General features: G+C 38.7%; 1 protein-coding gene across 2 annotated transcripts in view; it reads left to right on the top strand.

Annotated features, from left to right (window-relative positions):
- TBCK (TBC1 domain containing kinase) overlaps nt 1-17,661 on the top strand; it is a 185,875-nt gene that overhangs the window by 120,082 nt on the left and 48,132 nt on the right. For both annotated transcript variants that reach the window (XM_030564512.1, XM_030564511.1), the window contains one exon: nt 4,677-4,852. In XM_030564512.1, coding sequence (XP_030420372.1) covers nt 4,677-4,852 — 176 coding nt within the window. The remainder of the gene's footprint in view (nt 1-4,676; nt 4,853-17,661) is intronic.

The following is a 17,661-nucleotide window of genomic DNA, read 5'->3' as shown; positions in this document are numbered from 1 at the left end:
TAGGAGACAAAGTTTTTAATGTAGAGTAGTGGCTTACCTAGTCTGTGCAGTTGAATTTTTTTGCTAGAAGGTTGCTGCATTTTGGTAAAAAATTAAAATGTAGGGAGGAGAACGCCATTGCTCAGGCCAAGATTTCCAAAAGTGACTAGTGATTTTTTGGGTGCCTCAATTTTTAGATGACCATCTTTTGAGACTTCTTCTAGGGGCTCAGTTTTCAGAGAGTGGGTGTTTTGCACTCTCTGATAAACAGACTCCTTTAAGATGTCTCCAGACGGACACCAAATATGGAGGCAACCAAAATCACTTGTCACTTTTGAAAATCTCCACCCAAATGTCAAATATTTTCATGCAGGTTTAAAATTCCTCACAATGGAATGTTGTCAAGTTTACAAACAGTTTTCATTAACTGCATTAGCAATCATTTTTAAAAACAAAAAGCACACATTTGAAATTATATTAATCCTATAAAACACAATCCCAATACACTTCTGTGAGCATGCATTTTCAAGTAATATTCATGCACCTGCACACAGCTCTCTTCTTTTCTGACCCTCTAGCTATGCATCTCTGATCACTTCTTGGGAAGTGACTCTGCCTTCAATTTTACAACAGTTCTGCTCTCAGAAGGGCATAGGTTCTTTAAAATTACATATACAGTGTGTCTGCTAGCACCAAGCAGTCAGACATAGTTGGGTAGTGCTCTGTGTGTCTGCTCATGTGCTCATGATCCAGAACTCAGTTGCTAATGTACATCACATTTTTGGCATGCCAGCTTTAGCAGTATATTTTTCATATGAAGTGGTGTGAATGTGAAGAATGGTGTAAATATTTCTTAGTTCTAAAACAAAATATTACTGAAAAGTGGGAACAATTTTACTATCTCTGGAGCACCAAACATTTGGCATCTTTATACATGTTCTGACTTCCATAGTGATGAACTGTATATTTATGCAAAATGTAAAAGTATTAAAATGAGAGGCCAGTATCTAAAAGAGAAATCAAAAGCCTTTCAAAAACATCAAATCTTGGAAAAGGAGTGGGAAAGGGAATATCCAGGTCTATATCAGTGTAATTCCAAGCTCTTGCTGTGTAAGCACAAAAAACAGAACACAACAGTACAAACAAACAAAACTGTACTTAACTGGAAAGGTTGTGAAGCCATATACATACAGTGACTGAAAACAACTGTGGTTAACCTTTAAGAACAACAGAATGCAAAGCAGAGGATAAATAAGGTTTGAAGGTTTCTCAGAGATGATAAATATTAATACTGTATCGTTAACAAATATTCTGTGTCTGAATTTCACTGTTAATGTCTTTTTGAATTCCTTAAAATTAAAGTTTAAAATTCTACTGTACTGAAATAAATACCTAATTGCTTTTTAAAAAGCAGCTAAATAAATACTCATACTACCTGTATTATTGTGTCTCATGTCAGTGGTAAATATTCATCTTACCATAAGTTTTTGCATGCTTTATTTTAATATTTATATATCGCATAATTGAAAAGAACAGAGCACTTTTTTTTCTATTCCATGAAAATACCAGTGGATACCAGTGAATTGACTGAAAGGCTGTAAATTGTTCTCAGATTTTTGATATTACAAACCAGTTAAAATTCGCTGTTATGGTTTATGGTTCAAACAAAACATCTGTAAGCTAATAGTTGGCTTATATCCTGAACTATGAGAGTAAATAATATTCCTTAGAACTGTTTTAGCTTTTCTAATACAACTGTGAATTTTTGTAGTATCCATATAAATGTCCAGGCCTGGTTTTGAAGCTTTTCAACCTCAGGGTATCTAGTGGCATTGAGTTCCATTTGTGAGTTATGTATTCTATCAAAATACATCCTTTTACCAGATGTCTTCCAGTTTCAGTGAATGTCCCTTTGTATTGTATGAGAGGGTAAAAAGAAGAGCCTGACTTTCTTTTAGAAATAGTTATAATGGCCCGTTTTCTCACCTTTGTTGGTCTCCGTATGAATGTCTCTCCATGCATCTAATCATTCTTGTTACTCATTTCTGACCCACTTCTCTTTTTATCTCTTTTTTAAAGATAAAATTACCACATCTAAATAGATTTTTCCAGATGAGGGTGTAGCATTTATTTGTATAATGGCATTATACTATTTTATCTCCAATTCTGTAAGCAAGCTAAACATTTTTGTTGATTGTCTTTGATTGCCACTAAACAGTGAGCAGAGATTTTGATCAAACAATCTATAGGGGCACCCATGTCTTTTCCCTGAGTGGTTGCTATTGATCTGGAGTTCCGTCAGGTATATGTATAGTTCAGATTTTTCCTTCCAGTGTGCATTACCTTCTGTTTGTCACTACTGAATGTCATTTGCCACCAGGCTGCCCACTGATAGTCTTCTCTAGTCTTGACTGACCAACTGATTTTCCCTCCTCACTATTCACTCTTTCTAGAACATTGTTAAAATATTAAACACCAGTCTTACCGGGGAACCTTGCTGTTAGCCTTCTGTTGGGTTAAAAATGGCAACGACTAGCTAGCCTGTGAGATCTTATTTTCAGGAAAACTTTCTTGATATTCTGTCTAAATATTTACTTTCTTAATTTCACCTCATTACTGCCTTTACCTATCACATGTCTGCATGTACTTACCTAGATAATTCCTCTCCTACCTTGACTTTCTTGTTTTAACAACTTTGGGGTATGTGTAGACTGTTATGTCCTCCCACAATTTTCTCAGTTTTACTTGGGCACTGTTAGATGTGGAGGTGCTCAGATGCCTTTTTAAACTTGCTAAGGCATCCTACTTTTATCTCCCTTCACACACAAGTATTGCTGAAGTTTTCCTAGCAGCTGTGTAAAATATGCCAAGAATCCCAGTTGTAGGGGATATAAATCATGATAGTATCAGGCTGGAACTGTCTCCCTACAGAAAAATAAGAAGTTGTAAACATGTCAGAGAATTTAGTTGGAGTTCTCATATCTGTACAAATAAACTGAGCCTTTTAAAATGTGAGCAAATCTGTGTAATATCAGTGCCTTGGAACCTATATTCTGAGCCATAGAATTGGTGCAGTTTAGCAAACTTTGCTTAAATCAGAAAGCCTGCATTAGTTTTGCCACCGTCTCAGATTTTCCTGGAAAATATTAGTAAACAGAAACTTTTTACCAAGTCACCTGTAAAATGAAAAATTAGTAATAACATTGACTAGTAATACATCATGTAAAAGAGCTCATCTCGTTGTCAAAGAACTTGACATATAATACGCCTGAGAAGTATAATCCTGCATGAATACCCTTGAGTTGGAAGCAGGGAGGCTGTGATTTTATCCATGGCCACAGCAGGAGACTTGCTAGAGCTGTCATTAGAACTCAGGAGTTCTTAGCTCCCAGCCTGTACTCATTAAGCCGCTCTGTCAAGAAAGCATTTAAGCACAGTGACTTTAAGGGGATTTACGCGTGTGCTTAAATGTTAAGTGCTTTCTCCAAATAAGGATGGCTTCCTGAGTAGACCAAGTCTTTCTCTTTAAACATCAAAGAAATTGAAGTAAGTAGTCCTGTCTAACTGAAATATTCTACCTTACGTTCCACCCTAAACTTGGTAGTGTCATAATGAATTGCTGTCCGTCCAAGAGATATCTAGAACTGATACATCCAGTACTGGTTATGTCGTGTCTTGTGCACTGTCATAAGATGCAGGTTAGGGTAATTCTACACACTTGTGTATTTGTCCCATTTATGAGACTGAAGGTCAGATGAAACAAATCAACTGGTCCTTTTGCTGTGCTCAAGAAACCATGTATTCTTATTAACTGCTTTGGTCAGAACCGCAACACCCTTGATTTTAAAATATACATAGCCTTGATGTTATCACTTCTGAAATAATGTTTGTCATAGGATCACTTTTGGTTACACATTTCTTCATTCTTCTTTGATGATTTGCAACTGGTGATAGTTTATTTTATATTTTAAAACATTCCCAAGTTCAGTAATGTCGTGTCATGTACTTCAGCCAGCATGCTGTCCTCTGAGTTGCAGCCATTTTTGGATTGAATTCAAAGTAAGACTAAGACAAACCATTTTGTGTGCAGTCAAGCACAAAATAATGTAGAGATTTCCTGTTTTCCAGTAGACAGACAGCATATAGTTTTGTCAAAAATAGCAGGCAGCACAAAGTTCAAATTCAGTAACTTTATTACACTGAACTCTTTCAATCTGGGAAGTAATAGTTTTTAGCAACTGTAACCATGACACAGAGGGCATTGATTTTTGGACCAGCTAAAAGTTCATGCATCGTGTAAATAGCTGTTACTTGACTTGCTTTCCATTGTACATCTACATTTAAGAGTGTTTCGGTTTACAGTATGCCAACAATTTTACTGAAGTACCTTTACTGTATAAATAATTAAATTAATCTACTAAAATAACCCTATAGCTTCAGTTGGTTATGGTATTTTTTTGCTTCCTGTCTTAAACAGTTGTATAACATAACTTTGCTACCACTTTACATTCCCGAAGTGGCTGCATTTCAGTGGCGGATAAAATGAATCTCCACATAATTTGTCTGTACAGTCTCTTGGATGTCTCTTGAATTAACAAAATGGTTACTAAATATTGATGATATTTTTTCAGCAATCATTTCACCAGTTTACTAACTTTCACATCTGGGTTTTTGTTTGTTTTTCAATCCTTGGTCAGAAATTGACATTGAACGTTGTGTCCGTGAATCAGTCAACCTTTTTTGCTGGACCCCTAAGAGTGCAACATACAGGCAACATGCACAGCCTCCAAAGCAGGCCAGTGACGGCAGTGGCTCAAGAGATTCAATGTCCTGCTTCACAGCAGATTATCAGGATGCACCTAAAAGTGACCTGGTGAGTGTTTTAGGACTATGCTTTCCTGTCTTCTACAGAAAAGGGTGTAGTGTTAAGGGTAATGCTAGAAAAACTTTATTAATAAAATCACACCTCTGTTGTTATGTTGTAATTCAGGTTTGGCTTCTTTTAGGGCAATACTTTATTATTATTCATTACTAAACATGTATATTGTTAGCTCTTTAAATTTACAGTAATGTTTTAAAATGCCTTAGATTTTTGTAATATAGGTTTTCTGGAAAAGGTGTGTTATGAAGGTCTTATGCTCATCATACAAGACTGGCAATGTTACAACTTGTGAGTTAGTGAAACTAGAAATGAGTTGCGCCGATTATCCTAACCAACTGACAATAATGCTTTTATACCTTTTGGTATGTGATTTTTCTCACCCCAATCATGGCTTTTAGTTTCAAAGTCCTCATGTACCTGCTGCCTGTATTTCTATGTACTTCATGTCCTACATAATGAGTAAGACCTCGTGGCCTTCACTACAAGGCAACCAAGTGTAATTCCAGCACATTTTACAAATATGGTAATACAGAAGTTGCACAAATTCACTTCAAGAAGAGCTAGGAGTAGAGCCTGAGGTCTTCAATATATATGACCTAAGTCTCTTCCACTCAGCCTGCTCTTGTGCTAGATCTGTGGGGCTGGCTGTCCAGCCTGCAACCACTGCTCCAAACACCTGGAACTGTTGAAGGTTGAGGGATGTGTTTTGTTTTGAGGAACAGTTTATTGCAGTGAATGAAAGAACAGCTCCTTGAGGGAGGCAATGCCTTCCTCCCCACCTGTACGTGTTGAACCTTCTGATTTTTGCTCTGGTTTTAATATCAGTGTGATCTTTTAATTTTTGTTTCAGTACCATTTTGATCCTAAAGTTGCTGTAAGGAATGTGCCAGTAAAATTATTTTATCTTGTGCCAAGACCACCTCCTACCCCATCTTCACTCTTTTGGCTCTGTAAAGCATTTTATTTCCATAACAGAGGATTATCAAGGGCCTGGCTGCAGGACTATGAGCAAGGTCTTGCTACTGAAGAAGGATAGTGAAGAGAGTAAAGTTTGCTGGAGAGGGTCAGGAAACTTTGCACTAATGCAAGACAGGCTGTGGTCACTTCTGATTGCTTTTTCCATCTGGCATGTTGTGTTACAGTTGTTGTTCAAATCTTGTAAGTGAGCAGATCTTGGGTAATAGTATGTGAATGAGTCCTTGTGTTTTCTGTTACCAGTGAAATTTTTTCACAAAGAATAGATTTGACTGTGTAGCAATTTTGCTTGGCAAAAATAATTTCCAGATGTCCCCTTGTAGCTTCTGTTACTCTAGCCTAATAATTATTTCATTGTCAAATATGCTACCTTAGATTAAGGACATTGGGCTATTTTAAACTTTCCTTCCTCAGCAAATGCTCCAATCTCCTGTTTTGTTTTGCAAAAGATTTTAAAATAATTTGTACCTGTCCCATCTTGAATCAGAATGTTTGCAGAGCTGGCATTGCAATTGCAAGAGAGATGCTTACACAAAGTGCATTATTATTCAGTAAGCGATGTTAGGTCATTAGAGTTGCTTCCATCTGTTCCTTCTTAAACACTGAGAAATCAAGGCAATGAAATGGGTGGCTTAAATGTACCTTACTATGACAAATAGGCTTTTCAACCTCCTTATCATCCTCTGACAAGCACAAATATTTCAGTATTTTTGTTTTACATTGTAATACAAAAATGAAGGATGAGACTTATGTAATCTCTTTACAAAAGTGAAAACCAAAATATAAAAAAAACTAAAGAGGAGCTACACACTGGCTTAGCTGTTGTGGACTATAATCTTTCACGGTAATATCTTAACTTAAAAACAGAAGCTCCTGCTGCTTATTTTTCATAATAGTTATTAAGGCTACAGTTGGGATTAGAGTACAAATACCAGTAGGCTTACAGTTTCTTCAAGCTGTTTTTTCCCTAGGCCTAGCAGCACTACTTTAAAAGTCCACATTTCTGCATTTTGTCCAGTCCTCTGCTCTGAGATGAACAAGTGCTTAGCATATCATAGTTGTGAGACCTGCTTCAAGTTGAAGAATTCGTCCCCTGCTCAGGTCATGAAATATTTGGCTGTGGAGTCATATCAGTGTATTTTGGGCACTTGCTTGTAATATATATGAGCTCCTAAGTATGGTAACTCTTTTTATTGCTGAAATATCAAGATGGCCATATTAGTGGTCCTCACTTGAACTAGCAGGGTTTTAAAGACAGGGACTGGACTGAATAGTCTCAAAGACGTTTAAGGCCCAACAGTCTTAAAACACGACATACTCAAATGTCCAGGACGCAGTAATGTGCAAATAACCTGGATCCCCTTTCCCTATTCTACTAGACACAATCTCTTTTTTGCTCTCTGTTCAGTAACCACTACTGGTTGCTTCCCAAGAATAAAGGATGTAGAGACTTGCACCTCCAAAGGAAATGTTGTCCTAACAGTCCTTTTCTTTTTTCTGAGATGGCAATGAGCTTGGGAGTTTTTTGCCTTGCCCTGCAGTGTATGTGTGAGTGTATGTCACTTGTCAGGATGATCTTGGGTATATCTCACTTAATCATTGGTGTTGAAAGCCTTAACAACTTACCCTTTTGGACCTCTGACATCAATATCGGCATTCTATCCCTCCAACAAAACCTGTTTTCTGGTCACCATTACCTTTGTGAGGTGAGTGTCAGGAGTGGCAATGTCCTCCATGCATGTTCCACAATGATGAAGTGGTGCTGAGAACTCCACAATCACTTCTCCCCAAAGTTAACTCTTCTTTCATTGCCTCTCAGGAGATTATTCTTCCATCATTCTGTCCCAGGCCACAGCATCCAACCAAGAAGCTGACACAAAACTTGGGCATCAGAGGAGCACTGATAAATTGCACTAAACATACAGAATTCATGAGAAGGTCAGGCACACTGTTTGTCTCCTTTCATCCGAAGTGTCAAGGACTTGGAGCTTCCAAACTATCCATTGCTGTGTGGCTCAGACTGTGCATCATGGGGGCCTATAAGGTATCAAGCATCCCTGTTCCAGAAGAAATCAAGGCACTTTCCATGGGATCTGTAGAAACCTCATGGGATTAACAAGCAAGTGCTCCCATCTCTGACATATGCAGAGCACCCATGGGCATTGACTAACACCTGTAACAGACACTATAAAGTGGAGTTCCTGTCTTTCTCAGAGACCTTTTTTGGCAGGAAGGTGCTACAGGTGGTGGCCCAGTATTGCCTTTTGACAAACCTTAGTGGATGAGATTCTTTTTTTAGCTCATTCTATTTACTTTTTCCTTATCCCTCCCTACTTCTGTTTCACTGCTTGCTACTTCCCAAACATAACAGAGCTGTGGCAGATGCTGTGCTTCAGAATGAAACATTTCTTACCAGATAATTTCCTTTCTGCTAGCAGCATCTCCCACAATTCTAACCAGCCTGGATGGCTCTGTAGCCAAGGGGTCAGTTTTTTATTTGGACAGTTGCTATGCAGACAATTGCCTGCTGTACATAGTTAATAAGTTGGCATTTGATGATGATATAAATATATTTCTACAAGTTTCACCCAGCTTTGGAATGACTTACCTGGCAACAAAGGAGACATGGCCAGCACACTCTGTGCTGCAGCTTTGATTTGCTTCTGGAAACTGCAGTGTGTTGGGGAGTAGCCCAGAAATAACAGAATTATGGCAGATGCTGATAGCAGAAAGGAAATTATTGTGTAAGGAATTTTCCATTCTCTGTTTTACAGAAAGGGAAGCTGAGGCATAGATTTTGTAACTTGATCAAGGCCACAGAGAACACCATTGTTAAAGCCACGACCGGATATTGGGACTACTCGATTCCTCATCCAGTGCTTAAACCACTGAACCACATTTGTTATTGAAATATTATTTGTATCATCGTAGCATCTAGCATGCGTTATTTGTATTACCCAGACATGGACCAGAACTCTATTCTGCTACATGTTGTACAAACACAGAACAAGAAGGGTCCCAGCTCCAGAGAGCTTACACTCAAAATATAAGATAAGAGACAATAGATGGATACAGATACACCTGGGAGTACAAGAAAACAATGAGTCATTGTTGGTCAGCATGATAGGCAGTGGTCAAAGCACACTCGCAGCCTCGCTGTTGTCAGGCTTGTTATAGGCATCATGACAATACAGTGTGTTGAGGAATTTTAAGGAAATGATGAGGTAGCTTTCTGGATAGTTACAGGAGTTCCCCCGAGCATGAGGGGCAGTGGGGAAAAGCCAGAAGGTGCTTGTTTGAAAATGTAACAAGGGAGAGATGGAGGCTGGCATTATTGGCCAATTGAAGGCAGGAGTTGGCCTATCAGTGGTGAATGAGAGATGATAGGTAAGATAGGGATAGATGAGCACTGAAGAGCCTTGAAATTGAAGCCAAGTTGCATGTGTTTGATGCAAAAGAGAAGGGAGGCCAGTGGAGGGATGTGAAGAGGTTATAAAACCAAGGAGACCCAAAAGTAAGAGATAAGTATGCATGCATGAAATCGTCGGGTAAGACATTTTTCTTAACCTTGAGAAAAGTTTCACTGTCTGAGCCAAAGTACTGGCCTTATCAGAAAAGCCTCTTTGATGTTGCTCCACGATTCCTTTCACACCCCTAAAGGACTCTGGATTATACTAAATTTATATTGGAACTCTTATTTTTATATGTCTTTTTATGCCATAAGCTGTATTTCCCCTGTAGACCGAAGCCAGCAATAGACTCATCCAATCCACGAGTGCCAAGGAGTTAAACAAATGTTAATGGTACGTAATACAAACGAAAAAAAAATTGTAGTTTCAGCTGCTTTCCTTTTTGTTGTTTTTATTTTTCCTTCTCCCTCCTAACATATATTGTATTTTATGTGAAGCGCTTCAGTATGATGGCTGCATCCCTTCTTGAAACTGAAGGAAAATCAGGCTTTCCAGGTACTACGGCAGCATACTAGTTTACCATGTTAGAATTTACAAGTAAAGATTTATGAATATACTCAGTTGTTTTAAGGATTATGAGGATCTGAATAATATGCACAATTATACCATGAGGGAGCACTTCAATATGAAGGTGTAGTCTATAAACATGTTCATTTTTATGCACTGTAATTTTCTGGCAGACTTCCAGTCATGCATATGTGAAAGTTAGTGTGTCTAGATCATAAGAGGCACCTGCGGAGTTTAGATTCCTAAAACCAGTTTAGTCTATGTCACTGGCCATCAGGAATTATGTTAGTCTTCAAGTAAAGTTTCTAAAAGTTCTTTGAGCTCTTTGGATGAAAGGTATATGTAAGTACAAAGTAATGTTGTTGTTCTCTTAATCCTAGGGCTATCTTTCCTTTGACTTCCTCACCTACCTCTCATAATAAGATCTGCGCCAAGGAAAATTTGCTGCCATTGTCTGTAATGGGGCCAGATTCTAATCTTCAGTGTACAGCACAATCAGTAGTGGATTTCAGAAAATACAGGGTACTTACTTGCAAATCTAGCTCTTACAGGCACATTTCTCAAGACCCTCCTAACTGCCTTCCCACTCCCTGAAACAAGCGAACTACTTCTACAGTATGTTTTTTTTTTTCCCTCCACTGATCTGGTCTCCAGTTTCATAATGATGGGTTACATTTATCTTTTGAGGTTGGATGTTTAGGAGTGAGAACAAATGGAAAATGGCGGCCTTGATGGAAAAAACATAGACTTTACGATGAGGGTATTACGATGAGGGTATTTTTACGACTTTTTAAAATTTCAGTGTTTAATTCTAAACACTGGCTGTCTCCTCGTGTATTTGTATTTTTCTTTAGGCTGCTTGACTTTGTCTCTTGAGTGCTTTTTATTGACTATCCAAATATTTGCATAGTATATATCAGAATGTTACAGTACTTTGGTTACCAATAAAATTAGAAGTGTTTGCCCCTGGATAAGTATTTTTCTCCCCAAACTATCATCTGGTAAAATTAAACCTGTTTGTACCCTTAGCATTACTTAACTTCTTCTTCTTACTGACATTTAATTGCACCTGCATTAAAAGGCTCAGAAACTTACCTCCTCCCTAGACTTCCCAAATATTTAGCTTAATCTTTTACTCTTTCAGCCATAAAACATGTCTCTACTGAGATATAATCTCAAGAAGGAAAGAGATGCAATAGGATGCAATAGAACCTCAGATGGAGTATCTACCATGCTGACTTTCAGCTTAGCTACAGCTTAGCCTTTTAGTGTAGTTTAGTTTTTTATTAGTTTGATAGGTCTTTTATTTGACTTTTTTTCCCTTCAAACACCTCTTCCTTCCCCACCTCTCTTCTTGGGGGCTGTTGTCATTGCCATTGCCATAGTATGTCAGGATTCCCAGGCTTGAAGAGCTACAACCTACAAGGAGTTCATTTCAGTTAGTGATGGACATTCCAGGTGCCTCCACTGTTTGAAAGACACTCACATACTTAATAGTGTAACAGATGCACATCTTTTAAAAGCAGATCTAGGAAAAAAACAGGAAAATCAAATTTAGATTCCTCATGAGGGAGCAAACAAATTTGAGCTGTTGAAAAGTGTGTTGTAACTGGCGAATTAGGCATGTCATAATGACACATCAGAAGCCAGCAAACACTTAAACTTATTGGGAGCTCCAAAATTTGCAGCGAGTGCTGATAAGCTTTATAAAGTTTTCAGAATCTCTGATCAGTACAATGCTCCGGTGTACCCACTAGACAAGTGCTCATTTAAAAAAAGGAGAACATGGATCATTATAAGGCCTCTTATAATGCTTTTTACAGCTGCTCCTTAGCAAGGCTTAAAATGCGCGCGCGCGCACACACACACACACACACACACAGAGTGAGCGCTTTGAAAATTATACAGTCTGATCTCTTTTAGCCACAAGTAAGAAAGTTAGTTATGACAGCCTTGTTAAATGCTGTGTTGTGCTGACTGATTATACTAAAACTGCTTAAAAAGAGTACCTTCTAGTATAAGTTTGTGAGGAAAAACCCATTAAGGAATATAATAACCACATGAGCTACAAGGCAAAAATGAGCTCAAACCTAGTTTGAAGCAGCCAATCCTTCACTCTCAAAGCAAACTTTAAAACTACTGACCCAAGACATGGAGGTGAAATCCTGGTCCCTTTGAAATCAGTAGCAGTTTTTCCATTGAGTATTTTGGGGCCAGGATTTCACCCAAGATGTCTGGTCATAGCCATGAGTTTTAAGTAGGAAAAACTCAGAACAATCTACTGAACTGCAAAATGAACCAGGGATCTTCAGTAACAAAGGTGCAGATATCTGCCACTTCAGCTACATTAATAATTCCAGTGGGTGATAGCAGTAGTAAGCTCTTATCCTGTATGTAGCTCAGTCACTAGATGGAGTCCAGCACATTTAACCACCTTGTTACACACTCCTGTTAGGGGAAAAGCTTGGGACACTCATGTGACAGATATGGCAATTTCCCCTAATATCTTACTGTATTTCATTTATATGTCATTGGGGGCCAGAGACTGTATGTAATTCTATGAGGGAAGGTGACTTCAGTCCTTCAGGAACTAAGAACATTGGGAGGAGATTAGGAAAATTCGCTTAGTTGTAACACTTCCAGCAAAGTACCACTACGTGCAGTCTTGCATATAGTGGTTCAAATTAAACTCTTCATGGAGCAACAGCCAAAGAAAGGCCTTTTGGATAAATAACTGGAGTATAAACTTACTCAGGCCCTTCTTTCTAATCCAGTAAACAGACAGGATCTTCTGTCCAAGGTAGGGTCCCAGTCCTTAGGAAAGGTTTGGAAAGACTGACGCCTGCTAGAGACAGAGGTTGGAGTGACCTCTCTTACACTTCTTAGCATGCATGTGGGATCTTTTATTGTTTTAAATGTTTTCTTTTTAATGCTTTCATTTTAAGAATAAATGTACTTGCTTAGAAATTGCTGTGTGGCAACTTATACCTGTGGGCAATTATGCTATTTACAGTCTCTAAAAGGGGAAAGCAAAGTTCAGACTCTGGCGTGTTCAAGCAGTCTGGCTTGCTGGGAATAACACAGTGTAGGCAGGGCACCGTGAGCCTAGCAAAACCCCAATCAGGAAGGAGAGAGATGCAGGTCTCCACCCAAGAAAGGTAATGGCTGGAAGCCAGAAGCCTAAAAATGGATGATGCCCTTCCTAGACCACAAAGGGGGAGTACAGGTCAGTTGCCCTGAACTATGACAGCTTGTCCCAAGCAGCTAAGGACTGCACAAATTCAAATCCCAGTATGGGTCATCTCCATTGCAGGTTGCTAGTCAGTGGTGGTGTGTGGAGCACTTGATTGTGATCTGTGCTGGCTCTTCTTCTTTGTTTCTAGCTGCTAAACTTAATTAAAACAAGCTAAATATACATAAATGCTTTCCTTGTATCAGCAGCAAAGAATCCTGTGGCACCTTATAGACTAACAGACGTTTTAGAGCATGAGCTTTCGTGGGTGAATACCCACTTCCTCAGATGCATGTAATGGAAATATCCAGGGGCAGGTATATATATGTGTGCTAGCAAGCAAGCTAGAGATAACGAGGTCAGTTCAATCAGGGGGGATGAGGCCCTGTTCTAGCAGTTGAGGTGTGAAAACCAAGAGAGGAGAAACTGGTTCTGTAATTGGCAAGCCATTCACAGTCTTTGTTCAATCCTGAGCTGATGGTGTCAAATTTGCAGATGAACTGAAGCTCAGCAGTTTCTCTTTGAAGTCTGGTCCTGAAGTTTTTTTGCTGCAGGATGGCCACCTTAAGGTCTGCTATAGTGTGGCCAGGGAGGTTGAAGTGCTCTCCTACAGGTTTTTGTATATTGCCATTCCTAATGTCTGATTTGTGTCCATTTATCCTTTTCCGTAGAGACTGTCCAGTTTGGCCGATGTACATAGCAGAGGGGCATTGCTGGCATATGATGGCGTATATTACATTGGTGGATGTGCAGGTGAATGAACCAGTGATGGTGTGGCTGATCTGGTTAGGTCCTGTGATGGTGTTGCTGGTGTAGATATGTGAGCAGAGTTGGCATCGAGGTTTGTTGCATGGATTGGTTCCTGAGCTAGAGTTATTACGGTGTGGTGTGCAGTTGCTGGTGAGAATATGTTTCAGGTTGGCAGGTTGTCTGTGGGCAAGGATTGGCCTGCAACCCAAGGCCTGTGAAAGTGTGGGATCATTGTCCAGGATGGGTTGTAGATCCTTGATGATGCGTTGGAGGGGTTTTAGCTGGGGGCTGTATGTGATGGCCAGTGGAGTCCTGTTGGTTTCTCTCTTGGGTTTGTCTTGCAGTAGGAGGCTTCTGGGTACACGTCTGGCTCTGTTGATCTGTTTCTTTATTTCCTCGTGTGGGTATTGTAGTTTTGAGAATGCTTGGTGGAGATTTTGTAGGTGTTGGTCTCTGTCTGAGGGGTCAGAGCAGATGCGGTTGTACCTCAGTGCTTGGCTGTAGACAATGGATCGTGTGATGTGCCCGGGATGGAAGCTGTATCAGTTTTCCAAGTAAGCAGTTGCTGTTTGCACAGAGAAGATATGTGGCCACAAATAGGACAGGAGGAGGTGATTTAGAAACTGCGTCTTTTAAGATGTGGTCCACATTATAAACAATCTTGAAAACTTGGCCTAACCTTCAGTGTAACTGCTATGTGATTTTTCTTAAGACATTTTATTAAGTCTAATTTTTGTGGCTTTTGTGAGGACAGTTATGGGCTTATTAGGATGCATGCCTGTGGGACTGTAGTCATACATGCTGATATATAGTGCTGCTAAGTCTGTATCTGATTCATAACAGAATATATAATAGTTGAAATGCAGACGATGTTGAGTTTCAAATTGATATTGCAGTCTCTGGAGATTTGAAGCTTAAATTAACCAGAGGAAGCATTGCAGTCCTTTGTGTACTCTATCTAATTTTTTAAAATATGAATGTAATGATTATGGTTTAGGGTTTTTTTCTTGCAGAAGATAAGGCTTTAAAATCAATAGCCAAAGAAAATAAAATAAGAAATATACTAAATTATTAAATAACAGCCACAACTGATGATTAAGGCTGTCGATTAATCACAATTAACTCATGCGATTAACTCAAAAAAATTAATTTCGATTAATCACAGTTTTAATCACACTGTTAAACAGTAGAATACCAATTGAAATGTATTACATGCTTTTGATGTTTTTCTACATTTTTAAATATTGATTTCAATTACAACACAGTATACAAAGTTGACTGTGCTCACTTCATATTATTTTTATTACAAATATTTGCTCTGTAAAAATGGCAAACGAAATAGTATTTTTCAGTTCACCTCATAGTACTGTAATGCAATCTCTTTATCGTGTAAATGAAACTTACAAATGTAGATTTTTTTTGTTACATAACTGCACTCACAACCAAAACAGTGTAAAACTTTAGAACCCACAAGTCCACTCAGTCCTACTTCTTGTTCAGCCAATTGCTAAGGCAAACAAGTATGTTTATATTTACAGGAAATAATGCTGCCAGCTTCTTATTTACAAGGTCATTTGATAGTGAGAACAGATGTTTACATGGCACTGTTGTAGCCAGCATTGCAAGGTATTTATGTGCCAGATATGCTAAATGTTTGTATGCCCCTCCATGCTTCGGCCACTGTTCCAGGGGACATGCATTCATAATAATGGGTTCTGCTCAATAACCATCCAAAACAGTGCGGACCGACGCATGCTTATTTTCATCATCTGAGTCAGATGCCACCAGCAGAAAGGTTGATTTTTTTTTTTTCTTGGTGGTTCGGGTTCTGTATTTTCCCAAATCAGAGTGTTGCTCTTTTAAGACTTCTGGAAGTATGCTCTGCACCTCCATCCCTCTCAGATTTTGGGAGGCACTTCAGATTCTAAAACCTTGGATCGAGTGATGTAGCTGCCGTTAGAAATCTCGCATTGTTTAACCGTGCGATTAATCTTTTTAATCGCTTGAAAGCCCTACTGGTAATCTAAAAATCTCTAAAGAATGTTATGGTTGGTTATCAAATTGTAATCTAACTTGAGTTTATTTTAATTAAATGTAAACTGATTTGTAACAATCTGCTTTGTTTCCACCTTCATAGGTAGAATTACAAGAGCATGTTGTAATAATCTGGAGATTTAGATCAGACAAGATTCCTATTTAGATGATTAAGAATTGAAAACATATTTTGTCCTGATTTGCAGTTTGTGAGAATCCTTAGAGTAGGATTGGCCTGCAAAAGTATGCAGTGTATTACTGCAAAGTCAAAGTATTCTCTTAAGTGTCTGTGCCTTAGGCTCAGGTTCTGTATCCATTAATTGTCCAAGCAGTTCCTCTTTGCACAACTTTTCAATTATCCCCACATTTGAGTTTACAGCTGTGTGTATTCTAGACACTGAACCCCTCTGACCTCCCTCAGTTAGAATTCCATGACTGATTTACAAACAAGTTTTATAGATGTGAATCTGCAAATATAAAAACAAAAAAGCAAGTATATCTATGGTTCCAGTGAAGACAGATAGATGCAACTTCCTCTGATGAACATTTATCCTGCTAAGAATTTTCTAAGACTTCTGTGTGTAGCGTTAAAATCAGATGATCTAGAGGAAGAAACTCGCCTTTCCCTCTTTTTTAGGAATGCTAAATTTTTTCTTCTGTTTTGGAGACTTGTTTAAAAATGGATTTTGGTCTTCTGTAGCTCTAGAGATCAAAAAAACTTGATCTTTTAAAAAGTAGAGAGTATTTACAGTAAAAACAATGCAAATGGTAACTAGTATAGTAGAGAATAAAAATATGGGACCTAATCTTTCTCTCTTCCCATGCCTGGGACTCACTGAAAGAAGTAGTTGTATGCTGGAGAAATAAAGGATCAGGCCTGTAATAATACATTAAACAAGATGCAGCACAGCCAAGAAATGTGGATGGCAAATATTGAAAGAGCTAAAATAAAAATATTCATCATGGTTGAGCTGAATGGGTTATTTCATTCTCCAAGCTTCCTGAGTAATTTGGTCATAGCTGGTTACCACAGCGATGAAAGTCTCTGACCCACATGCAGTACAATAAAATATAGTTTAAGGATGTTAGAAAAGCTTTCCAAAATCCGAAAAGTCTCTCTGGCCAATAAAGTGCATGCCCATCCACACTAAATTTTAATTATGGTCACAGGCATAGATTAGCTTGTGAGCTCTGCTAAATGACAGGGGCGGCTTTTGCTACCTATCTTGGTTAATGCTCATTTGACTAGCTGATAATTACTGGATGATCTGTTTCCCAGATGGTGCCCAAATGCTTGACTAATTATCTTGGCTCCCCTCTTGGTGATATGACACTGTGTGAATCTCATTGCACACCACTGCAGAAGTTTTAGCTGAGTTGGTAGAAGGAAGAGAGTCTCCTTTCTGCGTTCTTGACCAAGCAAGTAGTAAGTTTGTCTTAAATAAGTCATTCTGTGGCATATCTTGGACTGGACCTGCCAGTTACAGTGAATTGTTTCTCGATGGCATCTTCTAACGCTATAACTCTCTGAAAAGGTCCAAACAGTTTTGTATGCCTCTTATCTATCCCTTATTTTTGCAGCACTAAGTTCTGCTTGTTTCTCTTAGAACTGAGAATGTTCATAGTTAAAGCCTGAGACACATTAAGAAGAAAAATAATTAAAGGTTCTTGTCCTGAAATCAGGGCCGGCTCCAGGCACCAGCCAACCAAGCACGTGCTTGAGGTGGCTCCTTGTAAGGGGTGGCCAATCTTGGGACGGTGGGGGGCGCTCAGGTATTCTTTTTATTTTAATTTTTTTTGGTTAGGCAGGGCAACTCTTGAGGTTTTTTTCT

Source organism: Gopherus evgoodei, chromosome 5 (assembly GCF_007399415.2).
Source record: "Gopherus evgoodei ecotype Sinaloan lineage chromosome 5, rGopEvg1_v1.p, whole genome shotgun sequence".
Lineage (NCBI taxonomy): Eukaryota > Metazoa > Chordata > Testudines > Testudinidae > Gopherus > Gopherus evgoodei.
Note: the sequence above shows the minus strand (reverse complement) of the source record. Positions and strands in the feature narration are given on the sequence as shown.